Source organism: Cygnus olor, chromosome 11, assembly GCF_009769625.2.
Source record: "Cygnus olor isolate bCygOlo1 chromosome 11, bCygOlo1.pri.v2, whole genome shotgun sequence".
Classification (NCBI taxonomy): Eukaryota; Metazoa; Chordata; class Aves; order Anseriformes; family Anatidae; genus Cygnus; species Cygnus olor.
The window spans coordinates 21,300,214-21,319,685 of NC_049179.1; the positions used below are offsets into that span (position 1 = coordinate 21,300,214).

The window sequence follows — 19,472 nt, forward strand, 5'->3', positions numbered from 1 at the left end:
CCCCGGGTGCGGCGGGCACCCCCCGCCGGGCCCCTCTCGGCCGGGCCGCCCCGCGCGCAGCGGCCGCCGGGGGGCAGCCCCGGGCCGTGGCGGCCGCCGGGGGGGCAGCGGCGGGGCCGGGACGGCGGCGGGGCGGCCCCGCGGGCCGGGACGCGATCGCTGCCCGGCCCTGCCCGGCCCGGCCCGGCCCGGGGCTGCCCCCGCTTCGGCTCCGAGCTCCGCCCGCCGCGGCCCCGCCGCCGGGCGCCGAGCCGCCGGTGCCGCCGCCCGCACCCATGCCGGGCCCCGGGGGGCTCCTGCTGCTCGCCGCCGCGCTCGCCGCGGGCACCCGGCCGAGAGGCAGCGCCCGGCAGCCAGGTCGGGGTAGGGGATGTGCAGGGGGTGTGCAGGGGGTGTGCAGGGGGTGTGCATGGGGATGTGCTGGGGGTGTGCTGGGGATGTGCTGGGGGTGTGCATGGGGTGTGCATGGGGTGTGCATGGGGTGTGCATGGGGATGTGCTGGGGATGTGCTGGGGATGTGCATGGGGTGTGCATGGGGTGTGCATGGGGTGTGCATGGGGTGTGCATGGGGATGTGCATGGGGTGTGCATGGGGTGTGCATGGGGTGTGCATGGGGTGTGCATGGGGTGTGCATGGGGATGTGCTGGGGATGTGCATGGGGATGTGCTGGGGGTGTGCAGGGGGTGTGCATGGGGTGTGCATGGGGTGTGCATGGGGATGTGCTGGGGGTGTGCTGGGGGTGTGCTGGGGGTGTGCTGGGGATGTGCATGGGGTGTGCATGGGGTGTGCATGGGGATGTGCTGGGGGTGTGCTGGGGATGTGCATGGGGTGTGCATGGGGTGTGCATGGGGTGTGCATGGGGATGTGCTGGGGATGTGCATGGGATGTGCACTGGGTGTGCATGGGATGTGCAGGGGGATGTGCATGGGGTGTGCATGGGGTGTGCATGGGGTGTGCATGGGGTGTGCATGGGGTGTGCATGGGGATGTGCTGGGGGTGTGCTGGGGATGTGCAGGGGGTGTGCATGGGGTGTGCATGGGGTGTGCATGGGGATGTGCTGGGGGTGTGCAGGGGGTGTGCATGGGGTGTGCATGGGGATGTGCTGGGGATGTGCATGGGGTGTGCACTGGGTGTGCATGGGATGTGCAGGGGGATGTGCATGGGGTGTGCTGGGGGGGTGCATGGGGTGTGCATGGGGTGTGCATGGGAATGTGCAGGGGGTGTGCTGGGGATGTGCAGGGGGTGTGCTGGGGACGCCCGGGGGTGCGGAGCCGCTCGGGGGCTGCGCGGAGGGAGCCGCGGTTGGTCCCGTGCTGCCGGCGCGGGTCCCGCCGGTCCCGGGCTGCCCCCGGCCCCCCTCCGGGCTCTCCCGCGGTCCCCGGCCCCGGAGCGCCGCGGCAGGCAGCGATGGGGGCACTCGGACGGCCCGGACCCGGGGAGGTGTTCTGCCACCAGGGATCTGCTGCAGGGTCTCCAAGCCTCTGTTTCAAAAGCGGGATCTTTTTCTTTTTCTTTCTTTCCCTTTCCCTTTCCCTTTCCCTTTCCCTTTCCCTTTCCCTTTCCCTTTCCCTTTCCCTTTCCCTTTTCCTTTTCCTTTTCCTTTTCCTTTTCCTTTTCCTTTTCCTTTTCCTTTTCCTTTTCCTTTTCCTTTTCCTTTTCCTTTTCTTTTTCCTTCTTTCTCTCTCTCTCTCTTTTAATCTTTTTTTTTCCCTGTAGTTGTTAAACAGCAGGACTGTGTGCATTGAAACCAGGACTGGCCCCAGCTGTGCTGTCGTGGTCTCTGGTCAGAGCAGAGCCCTGGAGCTACATGCCCCCCTGCCTTACAGACCCCCAGCCCTCCCTGCCCAGACCCCACAGCCGTGGTGTTCCTGCCTTTCCCTGCTCCCTGCCCTGCCTTCCTCCCTGCTCCCATACCTGCCCCAGCACACGGATACCCCTCTGTTAGTCGGGCTCCAGTCTTGCTGGGAACCAACCCCGCAACTAACACCACAAAAAACAGGATTCGTTTTTGGTAGGACCGGCTGCGAGCAGCAGTCGGTGGGAAGAGGTGGAGATGCATTGCCAGAGGGCAGAGAAGAGAGTGAATGTGTGGACAGTGCACTTAGCTTCCAGGCACTGGAACTGGCAGCAGCAGCGGACACAACTTACAGATCCAACAGATATTCGGGTGCCTGACCCCACTGAGCTGCCTTGGGAGTTAAGCATCCAGCTCAGGGAGTAGGAGGAAAGATGATTAACCCTAAAGCTAACCACGAAAACCCTTTCTTTGCAGACCCTGCTCTGTGGTCATCAAGCAGCGACATCGTTCATCCGATCAAGGTTGACGAGAGTGGGTCCTTCCTGTCCTACGACTTGTCCCACCGAGTACTCCACAGAAGGTCTCTTTCCACCAAGAGCAAGTTCCTCACCTTCTATGAAATGCATTACAAAGGACAACCCCTGAAATTCAACCTGAGCCTCAACAACAATCTCCTCGCGCCCGGGTTCGTCAGTGAGAGACGATACGGGGGAATCGCTGACGCCAAGATCCAGTCTCACACTTACAACTCCTGCCATATGATTGGGGAGGTTCAGAGCCGGACCCTGAAGGGAGGCCTGGCCGCGCTCAGCACATGTGATGGCCTGGTAAGTACTGAGGTTCCTCACCCGCAAGGAGATAGGAGAAGCTGTGTGAAATCCTTTTTTTATTTTGAAAGTAATGGCAAAAGTCCTCCTGACAGCAGCAGAGGCAAGATCTCATTGTGTAGGTCTGGTGCTGCTGTGGATGAGCTGACTGTAAATTTCCCATGGATTCCAGCGGTTTGGGAACTCTTGGGACTGTGTTTACTTGTGTTTGTGTCCAAATTCCCAAAGACAGCAGTTCTCATATCGCATCTGTCTTCCAGTATATGTAGGATTGTGACAAACACATTGAAAACGAGGTTGTTCAAAGCCTGGAGCCTGGTTGTTCTCAGCAGGATAGTGCGGTTCGTGTGTAGTGAAACTTCTTTACGTTTTGCGGATGTCGGCAGTCTTATTCAATTGTCAATATTTTCAAAGGCAGTTGTGGCATGTTAAGAGGGGAAATTCTGCTGAAAGCCACTGTCACTAATAGGAGGTGGCGTGGAGGCACTCAGCAAGGCACATTCACGCCGTGTCTGCAGGAGCTTGCACCTGGCCGGCACAGGTGTCGGGTCCCCACGGGGTTTAAAATCTCATAGAGATTTGCAGAAGCGTTGGTGCCAGTGGAGCAGCTGTGGGAGGAATGGTCAGTGTGCGCGGTGGTCCGGAAGCGTTGGCTCTGGCAGGATGGCATGGCAAGGCCGTGCGACGTGCTGGGCGCATCCTGCAAGGTGTCGAGGTTGTTCTCTTCCCACCAAATTTAACAGCGTCTGAGTGATCAGCACCCCGCGCTTCACAGCTCCCTGAGCAGTTGGGTCTGGTTGTTCCGTCTGCACTCTCACCCTCAGTTTGGCAGCTGGGGTTCTGCCAACGAGGGCGTGGGGTCTGGAGGAAGCCTGCCAAAGGGAGGGAGCGGAGCTCAAGAAGGGGCAAGCAGCTCAGCCCGGAGCTGGGAAGCACAGTCTGAGCTCCGTGCCTGTCTTCGCCTTGAGTTCCTCCGCGACTTTGGGCAGTTCTTCTGCCTGAGAAGCTGGGACTGGAGTGACTCCCGTCTTCAGGGGGATAAATGCTGCAGGAAACAGCCAGGCCTTTCATTCCGATACAAAATGGACTCACGCGTCTGGGAGGAACCCACGACCTTTCAATTCACTTCTCTGTGAATGTTTGGATGAGAGAAATGCTGGTGGCTGTAATGTGCACAGGAATAGATGTCGTAAAGCTCCCTCGAGTGTGTTTGCATGTACCTTACATACACGTGCTCCTAACATACGACGGCTCTGGAAACGTTTGGCTTTTTGTCAGACAGACGCCAAACCACGGAGAACCACGCTAACAATATGCTGTGTGTCTCACAGAATTATTCAGCAACGTAAAGCGTGTCCCTGGGCTTCTGCTTCGTTCCCGCGCGTTACCGACGTGCCGCTTGCGTCGTGCTAGGTATTCCGGGCTGTAAACAAGGGACACGCTGCTGCTGCCGGGAGGCGCAGTGCCGTGGGCTGCAGAAGCGTACTGCCTTGGCCCACGGTAGGGGTGTGTGGTATTTCACGCCCAGCCTCGCTTTACTGGAAGCACTCCGCAGCTCTTAGCCGTGGAGCCCAGACGGGCTGTCCCAGAATTCCTGCTCGCGGCAGCCTCAAGTGTTGAAATAAATCGCGTTAGCGCCTCGAAGGGCCAAGTTCCACCCTTACCATCGCTGGTGCAGCAGCTGGTCCAGCATTCGTTACGTGCGTAGCACAGGGTAATCGTACCTTCTTTAACACCCGTCCCCACCTTTGAGATCTGTTTCTCTGAGAGGCTTCACCTTTCTGGGAATGCTGCTTCAAGACTTTAAACTCCTCCTGTCGAGGATTCCGGAATACAGTGTAGCGCTGAGCTGGATTCTGCTCCCTCGCGCCCAGCTTCGCCAGAGCATTTCATCTTCTCCAGGGCTGTTTGCTGCTCTCGTTACAGCCTGTCGTGAGCGAGCGTCAGGGAGGCAGGAGGCAGCGGTGTCAGCGCCGTGTGCTCCGAAGGACCGTGCCAAACGAGGTGCAGGAAGGCTAACAGGCATGTTTTACGCAGAGCAAACCAGACGTTCCCATGGACAGCAACCCGCTCAGTGCTTCTGCAGAGCCTCCCCGGGGCAAGGCGCAGCCCTTGCAGGGCATCCCCGGCAGGTTTACACGGGGCTGCTCCGGCTGCAGACCCCTGCCCAGGAACTCCTGGTGTCTGGGTGTGAAGCCGCCCGTTCAGAGAGCTTCTCGTGCAGCAAAGGCAAGTGCTTGCAGATGCGTTTGTTCTGGAGAAGCAGTTTGGGGCTCTGGGGTCCCGGGTGAGTCCATAACAACGTATTTCAGTTGGACCCGGGTCAGGGAACTGTAATTAGCCAAAGAAAGTTTTAGGGTGTCGCTTCCTGCTGTAGGAGAGATCCCAGTGACACATCCTTTCCTTATTGCATGGGGACGCGAGGCTCCTCGTCCTGAGACTGACTTTCCATGACTTGAGTTCCTGCTGTGATCAAGAGCTCCTGCGGGTTCCTCCTCTTCTTCCCCAGAGGTTTGTTGGTGCTCGTCCGCAGGAAGTCTGCAACCTGAGGGTTCAGTTTACAGCGACGGGGCTTAGGGCAAAAGGCCAGAAGCAACTGACTTCATCTCCTGAGGATTTCGTTGTGAAAACATCTCCGCTGGTGCAACAGTTGCTCAAAACACTGGCGCTGCACTGTCCTCAAAGCCGCACTGTGGGCTGTGCCCCTGGGCCTCGCAAAGCTTCTCCAGGAAGGTCAGGGCGAGGTGGTGTGAGCATGGAGGAGGAAGCCCAGCATACACACATTCCTGGTGTGCTCTGCTTCTGGTTCTCTGGCGAAGGCATTCCTCTGCCTCAGCAGCCCTGCAGTCCCCGAGCTCCTCAGCGCAGCCACCCGTTCAGCTCGCCACCCCCTGCGCTTTGTGGCTGGGATCTCTTTAGCTTTCTGTCTCCTTAATGATCAGTCCCCGCTTGCTTGTTCTCCTTTGTCTGGGGTTTTAGAGCTCACAATATCCTTAAAAGTCTCTTCAGAGGAGACCTGTTTCTTCCCGGAATATTTTGCAAACCCAGGTTCTTTGGTGTGAGTCTGTGCTCAATGCAGGTGGCTTCACGGTGACGTCTCTGTCTCTCCCCGCTAGAAAGGCGTGTTTCGGCTCATGAACGAGGACTATTTCATCGAACCAGTGGCCGCCAGCTTTCCCGAGGACAGGACGGCACAGCCCCACAGGATATACAAACGCCACGCTCCTGAGCACCGGGGAGAGCAAGGCGAGAGGCAGCCAGCGGCGTGGGCAGCCTGCGGCGTGCAAGGTACTGTCTCCTTTCTCTTGCCTCTCCCCATGGGCCAGAGGCAGCCGGGTCCTGGGGTTCACGATTTGAGTTCTGCAGTTTGAAGCGCACGGCGACAAGGTAAAGGAAGCAGTGCCGACCCCTAGTCCCCTAAGGTGCCTCAGCAGACGTGCTTATCTTAAAACCCAGCGTTAAGCTCCTGTGATAAGCTCCCGGTAGCCAGCTTTTACCCATAAAGGACACTGATCTGGCCGGGAAGGAAACCCTTCTGTGTCTCGGAGCACTGAGGCACAACTGCCCCATGTGCTGCGAGGGGATGGGCCCTGGGTTTTGCGGTGGTTTCTGTGGGCGGGGGGCAGCACGGGGCTGCTCGGTAGGTGTCTGTCCGAGCGGGGGGCTCCTCGCTGCAGGACGGCCAACTTTCCAAAAGCGTCGGCACACAGCAATTTCCAGGAGCGTTTTTGTTGTGGGAAGGCTGACCACCGCTTCAAAACGCGGGTCAGGAAAATTTTCTTGCTTAGCAGCAGGCAGAGGTTTTGTGGCATTCATGACTGGAGCCCACAGGTCACAGGAATTATTGCAGGGTTTTTTTCTCCTGCCGGTTTTCCTGTATTTGCTTATGTTTCTCACATACGTGACTCCAGTGCATGCTGAACCTCAGGCCTCTCGCTCTCATCTTTTTCTTCCGGCCCTGCTGCAAGCGTCCCGTGGTGTGGAGACAGTGTTTGTTTTCGTCCACATGCAAGCGTCAGGTTTTGACCTTTCAGAGTAAAACTTGGCTCCCATGAGCTGGATTCCAGAATTCCCATTTAGTCCAGCGATCCAGGTTGTCTCCTTGATCCTTCTGCCCTGTAGTGTTACTGCGGTGCAGATTAAACTCGTGTCCGTGGCACCTTGCTTGCAGTAGAGTCTAGGAACTAACTTGATTTCCGCGACGGCAGCTCCCCCTCCTGCTTTCTGGTGGGGTAGAAAACCAACGTTTTTTCCTCAGCGGGCCACCCGCTCCCACTGGACGTTTGCGCGGGCCGCCTGCGGGGCTGGCCCCCGCTAAACAACCGTCCTGGGAAAGGCCGGTGGTGGCGGTGGCTCAGATGGGCAGCGCTGGCACCTGAGAGCAGGTCCGGGAGGGACTGCAGCCTGTGCCTCCGGCAGGGCTTTGACTTCTGCTGGAGCAGAGCTCAGAGGCTCCATGGCACAAGCACAGGAGCGCAGGCTGGGGCTCTGGTGCTGGGAGGGAGAGCGTACAACGCTTGGAGAAGGGCGTTCGAAGTCCTTTCCACGATGAAGTCCCAGGGCTAGGCATAAATCGGTCGCCGCTGTTCCCAGTGAAGGGGAACAATCGGTGCTTCGGGCAGCCGAACCCCTGGAGCACAACCCCACGTCCCCGGGGGCTGGTGCAGCTGCACTGGGGTCTGTGTTGCCCTTGTGATTTCGGAGCTGTTTTAACTCGGCTGAGATGGATGAAAGTCGGATGTCTGCCTGCAGCAAAATCGTGTAGTGGAGAGGTGCTTGCCTTAGGTGGAAATCCTGGAGGTGAGGGAGGCAGCAGGGGTACGTTTCTAGCCAGCAGTCTAGGGCAGGTTTTAAACGTGAGGGCACTCGCTCGCCTGGGAAGCCGGGCAGCATCCCCGCACCCCGGCGGTGCCAGCCCAGGGGCCTGGCCTCCCGAGCAGAGAGCTGCCGGCTCTGGCCAAGGGGCCTCTGCAGCTCTCGGTGCAGAGCCGTTGCAAAGCCTGGATGCCTCACTGGTCTGGGTCTTTGAAGCCGCATCTTCCAGACAACGCATCGCGATTTGCTCGTTTCCTAGAGCTCTCTGCTTTCAGAAACCTTGTTTTTTTCTACATTCAGGTTACCTTTAGGCATTCTTCTGTTAATCTAAATGAATACGGGGATAATGGTTAGAATGGCTCCTTCCGGACTTTGAAGCCTCTCAAATCCGTTTGTAAATGGATTTCGCTGGTCGTAATATGGCCAGTGTGCAGCGCACCCGGATCTCTTCTGGAACACAGACCAGCGACGTGGCCATGATGCATGTGCCCTGGAAAGGAGACTGGAAGTCTGCAGGATTTGTATGACTTCGGGTCTTCTATCTTGTACTGATGTATTGGTGGCTTTCTTTGCAAAGCGCCACGCTGCCAGATGGTGTTAGACCGACCTGGTATTCAGCTTCTGTCAATCCCCTGTGCTGCACAGCGTGAGCCTCTGTGTACGGCTGGGCAGGCGTGTGAGCGGGATCCCCAGGGGCAACGCCGCTCGGAGCCGCCTTGGTAGCCAGGGAGCCGCCGGCAACGAGCTTGCTGAAGTACCTCCACGTCCCGCACGGAAGCTCCGCAGCAAAGGACGCAATGAAAACAAGCTCCAAGGAAGCCGTTGTGATTAAACTGTCACAGCGGTATTAGCAATTCATCAAATTATCCAGATAGTTGGGATTTTTCAGTCTGGGGGATAAAACGCTCTTTCACAGCTCAAGTACAGTATAGTCCGTAAAATGTGAAAGTCCATTGTTAACAAAGTGAGGCAGAGCCCTTAGAAACCGGTCATAAAAGCAATTCCCACTGTGTGCAGTGTGGTTTGTAAAGCCTTCACCCAGCTTGGGGCTGACCCTGACCTTGATCTTGGAGCAGCGTCACAGGAAAAGTCTCGGCTTGAGAATTCCCAGTTGCTGGTGTGCGGTAGGAGCAGCAAAGCTCTCCTCTGGCGTCGTGTGTCCTTTCAGCCCAGTGAATGTCCCTGTTGTTTCTCCGGGGACCAGCGGCGCAGCAACCCAAGGTTCTGTCTCCATGTGGCCAAGGAAATCTCCGTGCACCCCGCGGGTATTTCAGTCTTGCCCAGGACAGGGATCTTTGGGATTTGGCTCAAGACATCAGTCCAACTTCAAGGACACAGAGTTTATCCTTTTGGGAAACTCTTTCCCAGCAAAACAGAAATGTGGGGTGATACTCACAAATGCCGAGCCACTGGTGTTTCTCAGCGGTGCGTGCTCAAGCATCTCTCCGTGGTTGCCTGTATTCATGTGTCAATACAAACCGTAAGCGCTCCTCTGCCCTGGAGGCTGCACGTTAGTCACGAAATATTCAAACTCTGTTTCAAAGGATTTACTTCAAAAGCCTTTTTTTCTCTTCTTTTTTTTTTTTTCCCTGTCATGCTAATGCTGCTGTGCAACACAATGAGATCAGAGTCTTCAAAGCCCAGTGATTTTTTGGAGCGTACACCACAGCAAAATCGCGAGTAGGTTATGGGTGTTGAGCGTGGGGCTTCCTTGTCGACACCAGAAAGTTCTCTCCTTTATTTCAAAAAAAAAAAAGGGGCCTTGATGATATTTTACCAATGCTGCTGGCATTTAAAAAAATAATTTAAAAATGTCTCTTTTTCCCACTTTAACTCCTCAGAATCTCGGGAAAATCTGGAGAGGTCTGAGAAGCGGAGGGAGAGATGGGAACAGAAACAATACAGGAAGAGAAGAATAAAGCAGCGCTCCATCAGCAAGGAGAAGTGGGTGGAAACGCTGGTGGTGGCAGACACCAAGATGATAGAATACCACGGGAGTGAGAACATCGAGAAGTACGTGCTGACCGTGATGAACATGGTGAGTCCTGGTTTTCTGAACCGCAGAGCTGCCCGGTCCCTGGAGATGCAGCTATGAGACATAAGGGCCACTGGGCCTGCCAGGGCTCAGCCCCGGTGGGACCTCAGCAAATCTCTCAACAAACAGTCCGATCCAGCCCGCACGTTGGCTTTTCTGCACTGCTTGGTGCTCCATCTGCCTCTGGAGGATAAGGAAACCTCCTCGCAGGAGGAAGGACCCACAGGGACGTGGGAGCTTTGGCTCGGGCTCCCTTGAACTCAGCACTGGCGGTGCCAATGAGAGGCACCCGTGAAGGGAGCGCTGCAGGGCAGCTGCCCTCGTGTTTCTCACCTCAACCCCAAATGCTGGTGGTGGGTGGGAACACGGGCCTGGTTAGTGGGAGAGCTGTGAGTGGCTTTCCTGGTAAAGTGCCCCTGAGGACAGCCAAGGGAAGGGGCTGAGCCCAGAACCAGACTGTAGCTGAGCTGTTTTGCTGGCACCAAACCATGGGAGCATTAAATGTAAAACCTGTAGTCAGGCTTTAAAAGCCAATTGTGATAATTTCATTGAAATTCCTCAACAGCTCATGCTGCTGCTTAAACTCAAGCTTCTCTGGAGACATCCACTCATAACTAGATGGTCCGGTGTGTTAACGAACTAATCCTGCACGTCCGGGGTGCCACTGTTAGCTTTGCCTGGAGTCATGGAATCAGCCTGGCTGAGGTGGGAAGGGACCTCTGGAGGTCGCCTCGTACGACCCCAGGCCACCTTGAGCAGGTTACCCAGGGCCATGTCCAGAGTCAAAACATGAAGAGAACCTGGTGGTCTTGAAAATCCAGGAGGTTTCGCTAACGCCATAAAACAAGCAGATAATTCAGCGTGAGTTGGTATAGTCTGTCTGCTCTTGTGCTGCTGTGGCAGCGGCCATTTGCATTTCAGAGGAGGGCTTGGTCGTTGGCCAGAAAAGAGGGTGGGAGTGGGTAGAGGACCTCAAAATAACATCCCTGGGTTTCTCCTGGTTGGTGAAGGCACTGCAAGAGCACCGGGATTTGAGATGTTACACACGTCTGTTAGGGAGTGAAAGCAGAGGTTGTCCCCAGGCATTTCTGGTTGAGTTTCAGTGTGCTACACAGACTACAGCAGTTTCCGATGGATGTCGTCACACTATGACCGCTTTAGTCCAGGTCTGCATCTGGTCTTGTCTTTTATTTTTGGGAACTACCCGAGATGTTGTCAACAACCTTCAGTAGCTTCCCTTGGAGCTCATGTTGCCTTGCAGATGTATTTATTTATTTACCAGGAGAACTGTCCCAGGGCAAGGTCTTTCTTTTGAGCTTTGTATATTTGGCCGTTGTGTTTTCCAGGTGGCAGGGCTGTTCCACCATGCCAGCATCGGGAACCCTATCAACATCGCCATAGTGCGACTCATCCTGCTGGAGACCGAAGAGGTAAAAAGAAAACAAAGTGACTCACACTTCCATCCTGGCAGCCAGACTGGGATACACAGAGAGCTGGCCTTGAAAGCCTGTAAGGTCAATCTTGCGCTGTTTGCCTGGATGAATTTGTGTAAGATAAATGCAGATTCCCATGCCTTACTTCCTTGTCTTCTGCAAGGGCTGCAGCCCTGGTAAAGTTAGGATGTTTGCATGGTAAGAGGAGCTGTGGAGTCTAATTCTTATAATAATTTCTAACTTAGCCACTTGTTCTTCTGCGACAGCATCTTCCCTCCCATCCTGTGACCAGTGGGACATTACCTGATGCCACTGGTGCTGTTTGCCCTTAGCAGCATCCCTCCAAACCTGGAGCAGCGGTGGCCCCCAGGCAGCTCTGGGGCCGGGGCCGGGCGGCAGCGGAGCGGCTGGAGCTCGCTGCGTCCCCGAGGAGCGTCCCGCCGGTAGCGCTGGGGGAGGCTGCGAGTCGGCGGTTGTTTGTGCTCCCCAGCTGCAGCGGCTGCTCTCAGGGAGCCTGACGCCGCTCGGGCTGGCTGCCCAGCTGCATCCTTCTCTAAAGTACCTCAGCCAGGATGGAATATTTTCCTGCAGTGTTACTTAACCCCCGGTATTGGATGACTTAATGTTTCAGTTGAATCACAGAGGAAAAGAAAGTAGAAAAGGGCTGTATTCCCACCCTACCTATATCTTATAAAATACGAAGCTGTTCCTTCTATATGGCAGTTACTCCTGACCTCGCTCTGATGTGTCAGAGATCAGACCCCTTACCACTGCACCCTGAAAAGCAAACGGGTCTGTCAGCAGGATGACAGCAGACTTTTAATTGTTTTGACAGGAGGATCTGAAAATCTCCCACCATGCGGACAACACCTTGAAAAGCTTTTGCAAGTGGCAGAAGAGCATCAACGTGAAAGGAGATTCCCATCCCTTACATCACGATGTTGCAGTCCTGCTCACAAGGTATTGTGCCTGTGGGCTAATTTTATGCTTTAGGTGCTCCTCTGCCAGCTGGAAATTCCTCCAGTGGCTGCAGGCAGGAGGGACACAGGCAGCCAGGGGCACGTCTCAGTGGCAGCTGAGATACCCTGTGTAAAATCTCACTCTCTGTACCTGAGCCCTGTCTGGAAGCCTGCACATACAGTACAACATATAACAAGAAACCTGAAGGTGACCTGACCCTGATGGCAGGAACTGGTCTCAAACCTCAGGTTTAAACCCGGAGACAGCTCCCACTTGACTGGAAGCTGGGGTTTCCAATCCAGGTTTTCACCATAGCCCTATTGGCAAGCACCAGAGTGGGTGGATCCTTGCAGCAGATGCACACAGGGATTAGCTCTCCTTTTTCCCTTGCAGATGAATGCAGGGATTTGCAAAGGAGCCTCAGAGCAGGCCCCTAACCTCCCATGAAGCTGGGTGGAATTCATGCCTCTGGCCAAGTTTATGTACCTTGCAGTCAAAATGTAGTTTGATGGTTTCAGGCTGCAGCAGCTTGGATGTTGGCAGTATCGTGGTTGTTTGCGCAGTGATTCACAACCCACAACAGAATTATCTTCTTTAGGAGATTTCCTTTGTAGCAGAAATAAGGCACTTAAGGCCGTGCACTTCGATGGAGCTGTTCATCCTGGGTGGCTGGAGGTCCCCTGCCCTGGACCACAGCACCCCCGGGATGTAATTCCCCGAGAACTGTAGTAATTGCTTAATTATTCCCAGCATCAGCTTTATTTATACAATGGAACAAACGTAGCCGGCCTGGCTTGCAGTTCACATTAATCAGTCTTTCTAATAAGCTGGGGATACCGAGAGAGTAAAGGGGAAAGGAAAGGTCATAAATCTTTCTGCTGCAGAAAGACGTTTGGATGTCTCCGTTCCGGCTTCTGTTTGGCCACCATCTGCTGGGCTCAGACGCATCCCCTTAGACCGGGACGGGGAGGCAGCGGGGGCTTGCTCCGAGGCGGCTGCCTTGGGCTGGCTCTGCGCACGTAGCGCCCTGCCCGCGCTCGGTCTCGTGTCGTCCTTTGGTTCCTGCCGTCTTCAACCCCTCTTTGCTGTGTGTGTGTTGTTGTTTCCAATCGCCCAAGGAAGGACATCTGCGCAGCGATGAACAGGCCCTGCGAGACCCTGGGTCTGTCCCACGTGGCGGGGATGTGCCAGCCCCACAGGAGCTGCAACATCAATGAGGACACGGGGCTGCCCCTGGCCTTCACCGTGGCCCATGAGCTAGGACACAGGTACCCCCGCTTTCCTTCTTCTGCTTTCTGACCCCTGTCCTCTGCATGGTTTAGTCAGGACTTGACGAGGGACAAATAGAAGTTGGAAGGATGTTGCCACGCAATTTCCTGAATCTGGGGGAATTTACCCTGGGAACGTCATTCCAGAGTTAAGTTTTTGGTTGCCCCAGGTTCAATGAAAATCATGTCCAAGAAAACAGACAAATTACACATGTAAGTTATCCTGTGTTGCTGATGCTAAAGGTTGTGGAGAAGAGGGTTGCTCATTACAAAGTTTTAAAATAGAGTCCATGTGTATAGCATCAGTGACAGAACTGGGCTTGTCCTGATTTCAGTTAAACTTGGGAAGGTCATTTGAACATCGTAGTCCATAACAGATATCTTTGTACAGTAAAAGTCTGTAACCAGTAAGTTTAATTAAACTGACTTGGTTTAATATTCTCATTGCTTTTTTCTTGGCTGAGTTGTCAGTAAGAAAGCTAAAGTAAAAGTCTCGTGTAAAATACGGACATTGGGAAAAGTTCCATGTAATAATTATACATCATATTAAATTTTGGGTTTAATATAGATCTATTCAGCGAAACGATTGCTTTGCATGCTCTCTGCATGAAGCACAGTCCGTTGGCTTTGTCACTTGAAAACAGCAAAAATATCCCTGGTTTACTCCAGCGCAAGGCGACACAAGCTCCTGGGGCTGTTCCCCTTGCTCGCAGTGTCGCAGGACACAGGGACTGGGCACAGCCCTGAGCACGGCCAAGTTTCCCCAGCTTACCAAGCAGCCTCCTGTTTGCGCTGCTGGCCACGGCAGCTCATCCAGGGCATGCTCTTGGCATCCTCTTAATTGCAAGGTAAAACAACCCCGCTGGAGCCTGCCCCCTACCACATGGGACAGAGCTTGTGGGAGTGTCCCTGGTCCCATTTCCCAGACAGCCAAGTGCTCTACTCCCTGTTCATTAGCAAGTGCCCACGAAGCTGTGAATGTTTTTAATGTCCGGCGTAGCGTCTCGGAAAGCAGAGAAGCTGCGTGGTTGTAGCGGGCATGCGGCTCACCTCTCCTTTGTGGGACTGTGCTCTTACACAGTTTTGGGATTCAGCATGATGGAAGCAGCAATGACTGTGAGCCAGTTGGGAAAAGACCTTTCATCATGTCTCCACAGCTCCTGTATGACACGTCCCCACTCACCTGGTCCCGCTGCAGCCGGGAGTACATCACACGATTCCTCGAGTAAGTCCTTGCTTCCTCTTCTCTTCCGTTTGTGTCTGTACTCGGGGCCGAGCTGGCTGCCACAAGTCGGGGCTGGGTTGGGCTTTGGGGTCTGCGAAAGACTTTCTGGTCTCAGAAGTCAACCCCAGGGCACTCAGGGGTATTTCTAACTTGCTCGGTTGCCTTGGTCCTTGCTGGGAAGGATGAGTATTCGAATGCAAAGGCAACAGAGCGTTTGTGCAGCGGCACAGTGATTGTTGCTTGAACAAATAAAGCCAGAGCACTTTTCTTCGCTGACTTAGCAGTCAGGATTCCCAAAGCATGGTTGCCCCAGCAGCAAAATTCTGGTGCTGGCTCTGCTCCTCTGTGCCCCCGTGTCAGCGACGGGTCGCTTGCACCAGCCTAGCAGAGGGGTGGCCGTCTGGAAGCACGTCTGCACATCCAAGCCGCCGAGCAGAAGGAGCAGTTTCCCATAGCGCTTGGGGTTTGTAGCACTCAGTGCACCCCAGAGAGCCTGATCTTGCTTTCTGCTCGTCCCAGGAGCAAGGCTGTGCTTGGGGTGAATGTGTGATGTTTGCCTATCGGCAGCAGGCACCACGTGAGGAGATGAGACCAGGCCAGATTCTTTCCTGCGTTTGTTTATTTTTAGTGCCCTGTGGCTGCTTTTGCAGTCTGTTGTTATTAAATTCTTAGGAACATGGCCCAAGTTTTACATTTGTCAGCCAGTGTCTTGCACTGGAGGGACATTTTTCTTCCTCGTCACGGGAAGGCTGGAAAACAGCGAGAGCATCTGCCAGAAGCAGCGGCAGAAAAGCTCTGGCTGTGGCTGGTGTGCTCACAAGGGGCTGCGAGCTGCGTGGTAGGAAGGCTGCCTGGTGCTGAGCGCCCATTTCTAAATCCAGCCAATGGCCCGAGGTAGGGTGAGTTATTGTTGATTTTTGGCTTGCAGTGGAATGGGGCTTTCTTGCATCCACGGAGTTCTTGGCCCTTTGTCTTTAACCTTCGCTTTTAGATGAAGCATTTCCTGCTGGCAATAACCGTGGGTTGCCGTTAGCTGCAGCAGGGAAGAAGCAGACCATCTGTCTGCTTGTCCAGTGGGGTTTTGATCTCTTTGCTCCCCTCCCAGAAGGGGCAGCTCTTCCTTCAAGAGTGGAGCAGAGTTCAGCAGGCGTCTCTCAGCGTCTGTGACATCCCCGAGGCGAAGGAGAGGCCTGCTGCGAGCACAGACATGAGCTCGTTTTAATACAGTGTTGGCAGGAGAATGGGAAGGAGTGAGCCAAAAAATGAGACCCTGCTGACCTGGGGTTGCTAGATGTGCTTGGAACAGACCTCGCGTTAGGAAAAAAAGCACTCTCAGATGACGGTGAGTGTTTTACAAAAGAGGGTGAGCACTGCTGAACAGTTAACATTGGAAAATGGTTCGTGCCTTCGATGGCAGCACGGCCCTGCTGCTGCTGCTGCGAGTTGGGCAGGGGGCTCCGCGACCCTCTGTGAGCACGCAGTGGCATGGAGAAGGCTCCCTTTGTCTCACAGCAGCTGACTGTCACGTCTCCCTTCAGTCTTTCCTCCCCTGGACCAGACAACCAGTTTTTCAACCTCCTCTTGCCGTGCTGAAGGTCTTCGTCCAGCCTCCTCCCATGGGCTCCTCCTGGCTGACCCGCGCCGTCCCCGTGCCTGGCTCGGCTGCAGCACCCGCTGCTGCCCCTGCTCAGCTGCGAGCACCCAGCCCTTCCTGCAGCAGTGCTCCTCTCCAGCCATTCCAGCTCCTCTGTTTGTGCAGCTGATTCTTCCCAAGTTTAAATCCTTGCCTTTGTTTTTACTGAATTCGGTCCTGTCTTCTTGGGCCGTTCTTTGAGTTCTCCAAGAGCTTTTGGAATTTTAATCCCGCTCGCGAATGTACTTGCGGATCCTCCCAGCCTACTTGCGTATGGGGATTTAATCACGCTACCATCCATCCTATCATATAGCTCATTAAGGAACAGGCTGAAAGAGGCAGATGCAGTGCAGACCCCTGTGATTTTTTACTGCAGACTGGGTTTCTGTATGTCCCTTCAAAGCCAGATTAAACTCATGCCAATTGTTGCTGGCTCAGTAAAGCTTTTTGGCAAAAGGTGGAGGCCAGTTGAAGGCACCGTAGGATAATTGTAAAATATTTAATGAAGAAATAGATTCTGTTCATACCTCTGGGAAGTCAACAACGAATCTAAACCATTCCCCACGCTGGGGCTGCAGAGCTCTCCTGCAAGCTGAGGCAGTGTCGGGCTGTTCCCAGCCAAGCGAGGGGCTCGCAGGTGCCTGGCGGGGGCCCCGCAGGTGCAGGAGGGGACAGGGGCAGCGGGTGCCTGCTGTGCCGGCTGTCGCCCTGCCAGCACCCCACAAAGCGGGTGCTCGCCGTGGCTGCCGACCTCCTGCCAGCCCCGCTCCCTGCTGCTCCCGGGCTGGGCCGTGTTGCCGGCTTGGGTTAGAAAGGAATCCTGTTGCACGTTAATTTAGACCTGTTTCCAATCACAACAGGCTGAAGTAATCTAATCTGCTCAGAAACCCACGCTGGAGACTTTGGGTTGCTGGAAACAAGTTTGTTTAAATCAACACTGTAAGCTAAACTAGTGACAATTCCTTGCGTGTTTGGGAAGTATCATAGCAAAACCACTCGCGGCAGAGCAAGCCGGCCAGGAGCAGCCACTCAGGCTCCCAGGCAGCCTGGCAGGGGGCCACAAGCCGCCTTGGCAGCGCTTCGGGCTCCGTTTTAATATCTCTTTTCTAAAAACATACTGTCCAGCACAGGCTGAGCACTGTTTGTAGCGGCAGATATGAGGGTGAGTGAGTTTTGCTGCTGACAATCCATTTTATTTTTATTACCAGGGCATTGACACTAGAGCCAGAGCATCCGTAGGGACGTTTCGGGAGCCAGCCTGGTGTATGAACGCGAGGACAACATCTGCTTCTCAGCAGTGCAATGTCTGCTCAGCGAAACCCTTCACCTTGAGTGGTGAAACTGAGGTCCAGGCCCCCGGCTGAGGACTTTGCTAATGAGCTGGTTGCAAATCTAAGGAGCAGGGAATTATTCCCAGGCAAAGCTTTCCAATGGGGAGCACCAGGACATGCTGGGGGGTCAGTGGGTGTCTCAGGACTGGCAAGAGGGAGCGGGGAGGGAGGCTGGCTGGATTTTGAGGCGAGCGCGGTGCCTGGCCCAAGCCTGGTGTGTTTTCTAGTGCTGCTGGATCCACAAACAGCATTCAGTGCGATCGGGACATTGGTCTCGCGGGTGAAGGGTGGGGAAATCAGGGAGGGGAAGTGTGCGAGGCACCTTCCCAAGAGCTGCCCAGAGAAGCTGGTGCTGCCTTTGCACCTTGGCTTCCTGATAACAATCCTTGGTGCCATGGGTGCAGACACCGGCGTGCCCAACTCAGAAAGTGCACGTACAGATCCACGTGCTGGAGCAGGCCCGGGATTTGTTGGAGAGTCACGGTCATATCAGCTACAAAATGAACGTCAGGATGTTAGGAAGAGACTCTAACGAGACGTTCGGTTCCCCTGCCAGCAGCTGCCGGGGCCGTGCCCAGGGCCCGCCTGCAGCGGGCAGGCAGTGACGCTGCCCTGATGTCTCTCTTTCAGCCGGGGCTGGGGGCTGTGCCTGGACGACCCCCCTGCCCGCGAGGTGCTGGACTTCCCCCTGGTGCCCCCGGGCGTCCTCTACGACGTGGGCCATCAGTGTCGCCTGCAGTACGGTGCCTACTCCACCTTCTGTGACGACATGGACGTAAGCTGTGGTCTCTCCCAGTGTCGCACGAACTCGTGCAGCTCCAAGGGGGTTTTGGTGGCGGGGGCTTTGCACGGGGCGACCCTGTCCCTGTGAGTTAAATCCGTACCGGTGAGTTAGTCTGTGCAGTAACCGCGTCCTGTGCCAATGTGTTTTCTGCAGAGCGTCTGCAACACGCTGTGGTGCACAGTGGGGACCACGTGCCATTCCAAGCTGGACGCTGCCGTTGATGGCACAGCATGTGGGGAGAACAAGGTAACTGGGAACACTCCTGTCCAGAGATGGAGAGCCTGCTTGTCCTGCATGCAGGGGAGGCTCTTTGCCAGAAAAGTGTAAAACCTGGAGTTTTGCAGACTGCAGCGCATGGGGAGGGGCTCACCTCGCTGCCCTCACTCTAGCAAAAATACTGCCAGGGAGGGTGAAGCAGAGGGGTCCTTAACAACGTAAACGTGCAGTTTGCATGGAAGCACAAGCCTTGCTCTGCTCTCGCAGGCGCTGCTGGTGCAGGTGCTGCTCTGGGACCTGGCCAATGCTGCCATTGCCCAGTGGAGGGGCTGGCAACCTGCAGGGACGTGGTGGGTACCCAGAGGCCCTGCTCTGCCATCGGCCCCGGCTGCTACAGGGGCTTCTTGACCAAGGTAGCATAATGCTGTGGAGTTATAAAAATACCCGCACGTGCCTCTGCTCAGCAAGTTAAGGGTCAGTGCTGGGGGTCTGTTGCCTCACTGGACTCTTCAGCCAGCCTGACATCCCTGAATTTCCCATAGCACAGAGGGGAACTTGGCTCTGGCAGATCTTGGCTGACATCCAGGCACCCTGGAGTGAGCGAAGCATGGGTTTGCACAGGGTGCTGGGCTTCAGTGCTCCCCCAGGGTAGGGCTCTCTAACTCAAGGACCAACGTCGCATCATTTACCTGGGTTCTCTTCTTCTGGACTGTCCCTTTGCAGTGGTGCTTCAACGGCGAGTGCGTGCCAGTGGGTTACCGTCCCGATGCCATCGACGGCAGCTGGGGGCCCTGGAGCTCGTGGGCTGCCTGCTCACGGAGCTGCGGCGCGGGCGTGCAGAGCGCCGAGAGGCAGTGCAGCAGCCCCACGTAAGTGAGCGCGGGCTCCCGGGGTCACTCGGCTCCTCCAGGCAGGAGAGGAGGCCCAAGAGGCCGCGTAAAGCTGGGACTGTCACCTGCCTGGCCTGGTCCTACCCACGTCTGCACTGCACAGCAGAGGAGTGGTGCCAGGATGTGGTTATCTTGCTGAACAAAGTGCTTCTGAAACACCACAGGCGATTCATTTCACGGGGCTATCCGGCCGTCTGGGCGGCAGAAGCCTCTGGAGGGGCAGAGCCGGCTCCGTCTGCTCTCACATGCAGCAGCTC

The 19,472-nt window shown here is 55.5% G+C and overlaps 1 protein-coding gene across 1 annotated transcript in view; it reads left to right on the plus strand.

Annotated features, from left to right (window-relative positions):
• Positions 1 to 236: 236 nt before the first annotated feature.
• Positions 237 to 19,472, plus strand: part of ADAMTS7 (ADAM metallopeptidase with thrombospondin type 1 motif 7) — a 50,184-nt gene continuing 30,948 nt past the window's right edge. The window contains exons 1-11 of the mRNA XM_040570046.1: positions 237 to 357; positions 2,273 to 2,625; positions 5,742 to 5,913; positions 9,282 to 9,478; positions 10,822 to 10,905; positions 11,744 to 11,868; positions 12,987 to 13,136; positions 14,218 to 14,361; positions 17,956 to 18,100; positions 18,263 to 18,355; positions 19,049 to 19,194. Coding sequence (XP_040425980.1) covers positions 276 to 357; positions 2,273 to 2,625; positions 5,742 to 5,913; positions 9,282 to 9,478; positions 10,822 to 10,905; positions 11,744 to 11,868; positions 12,987 to 13,136; positions 14,218 to 14,361; positions 17,956 to 18,100; positions 18,263 to 18,355; positions 19,049 to 19,194 — 1,691 coding nt within the window. The 5' untranslated portion in view covers positions 237 to 275. The remainder of the gene's footprint in view (positions 358 to 2,272; positions 2,626 to 5,741; positions 5,914 to 9,281; positions 9,479 to 10,821; positions 10,906 to 11,743; positions 11,869 to 12,986; positions 13,137 to 14,217; positions 14,362 to 17,955; positions 18,101 to 18,262; positions 18,356 to 19,048; positions 19,195 to 19,472) is intronic.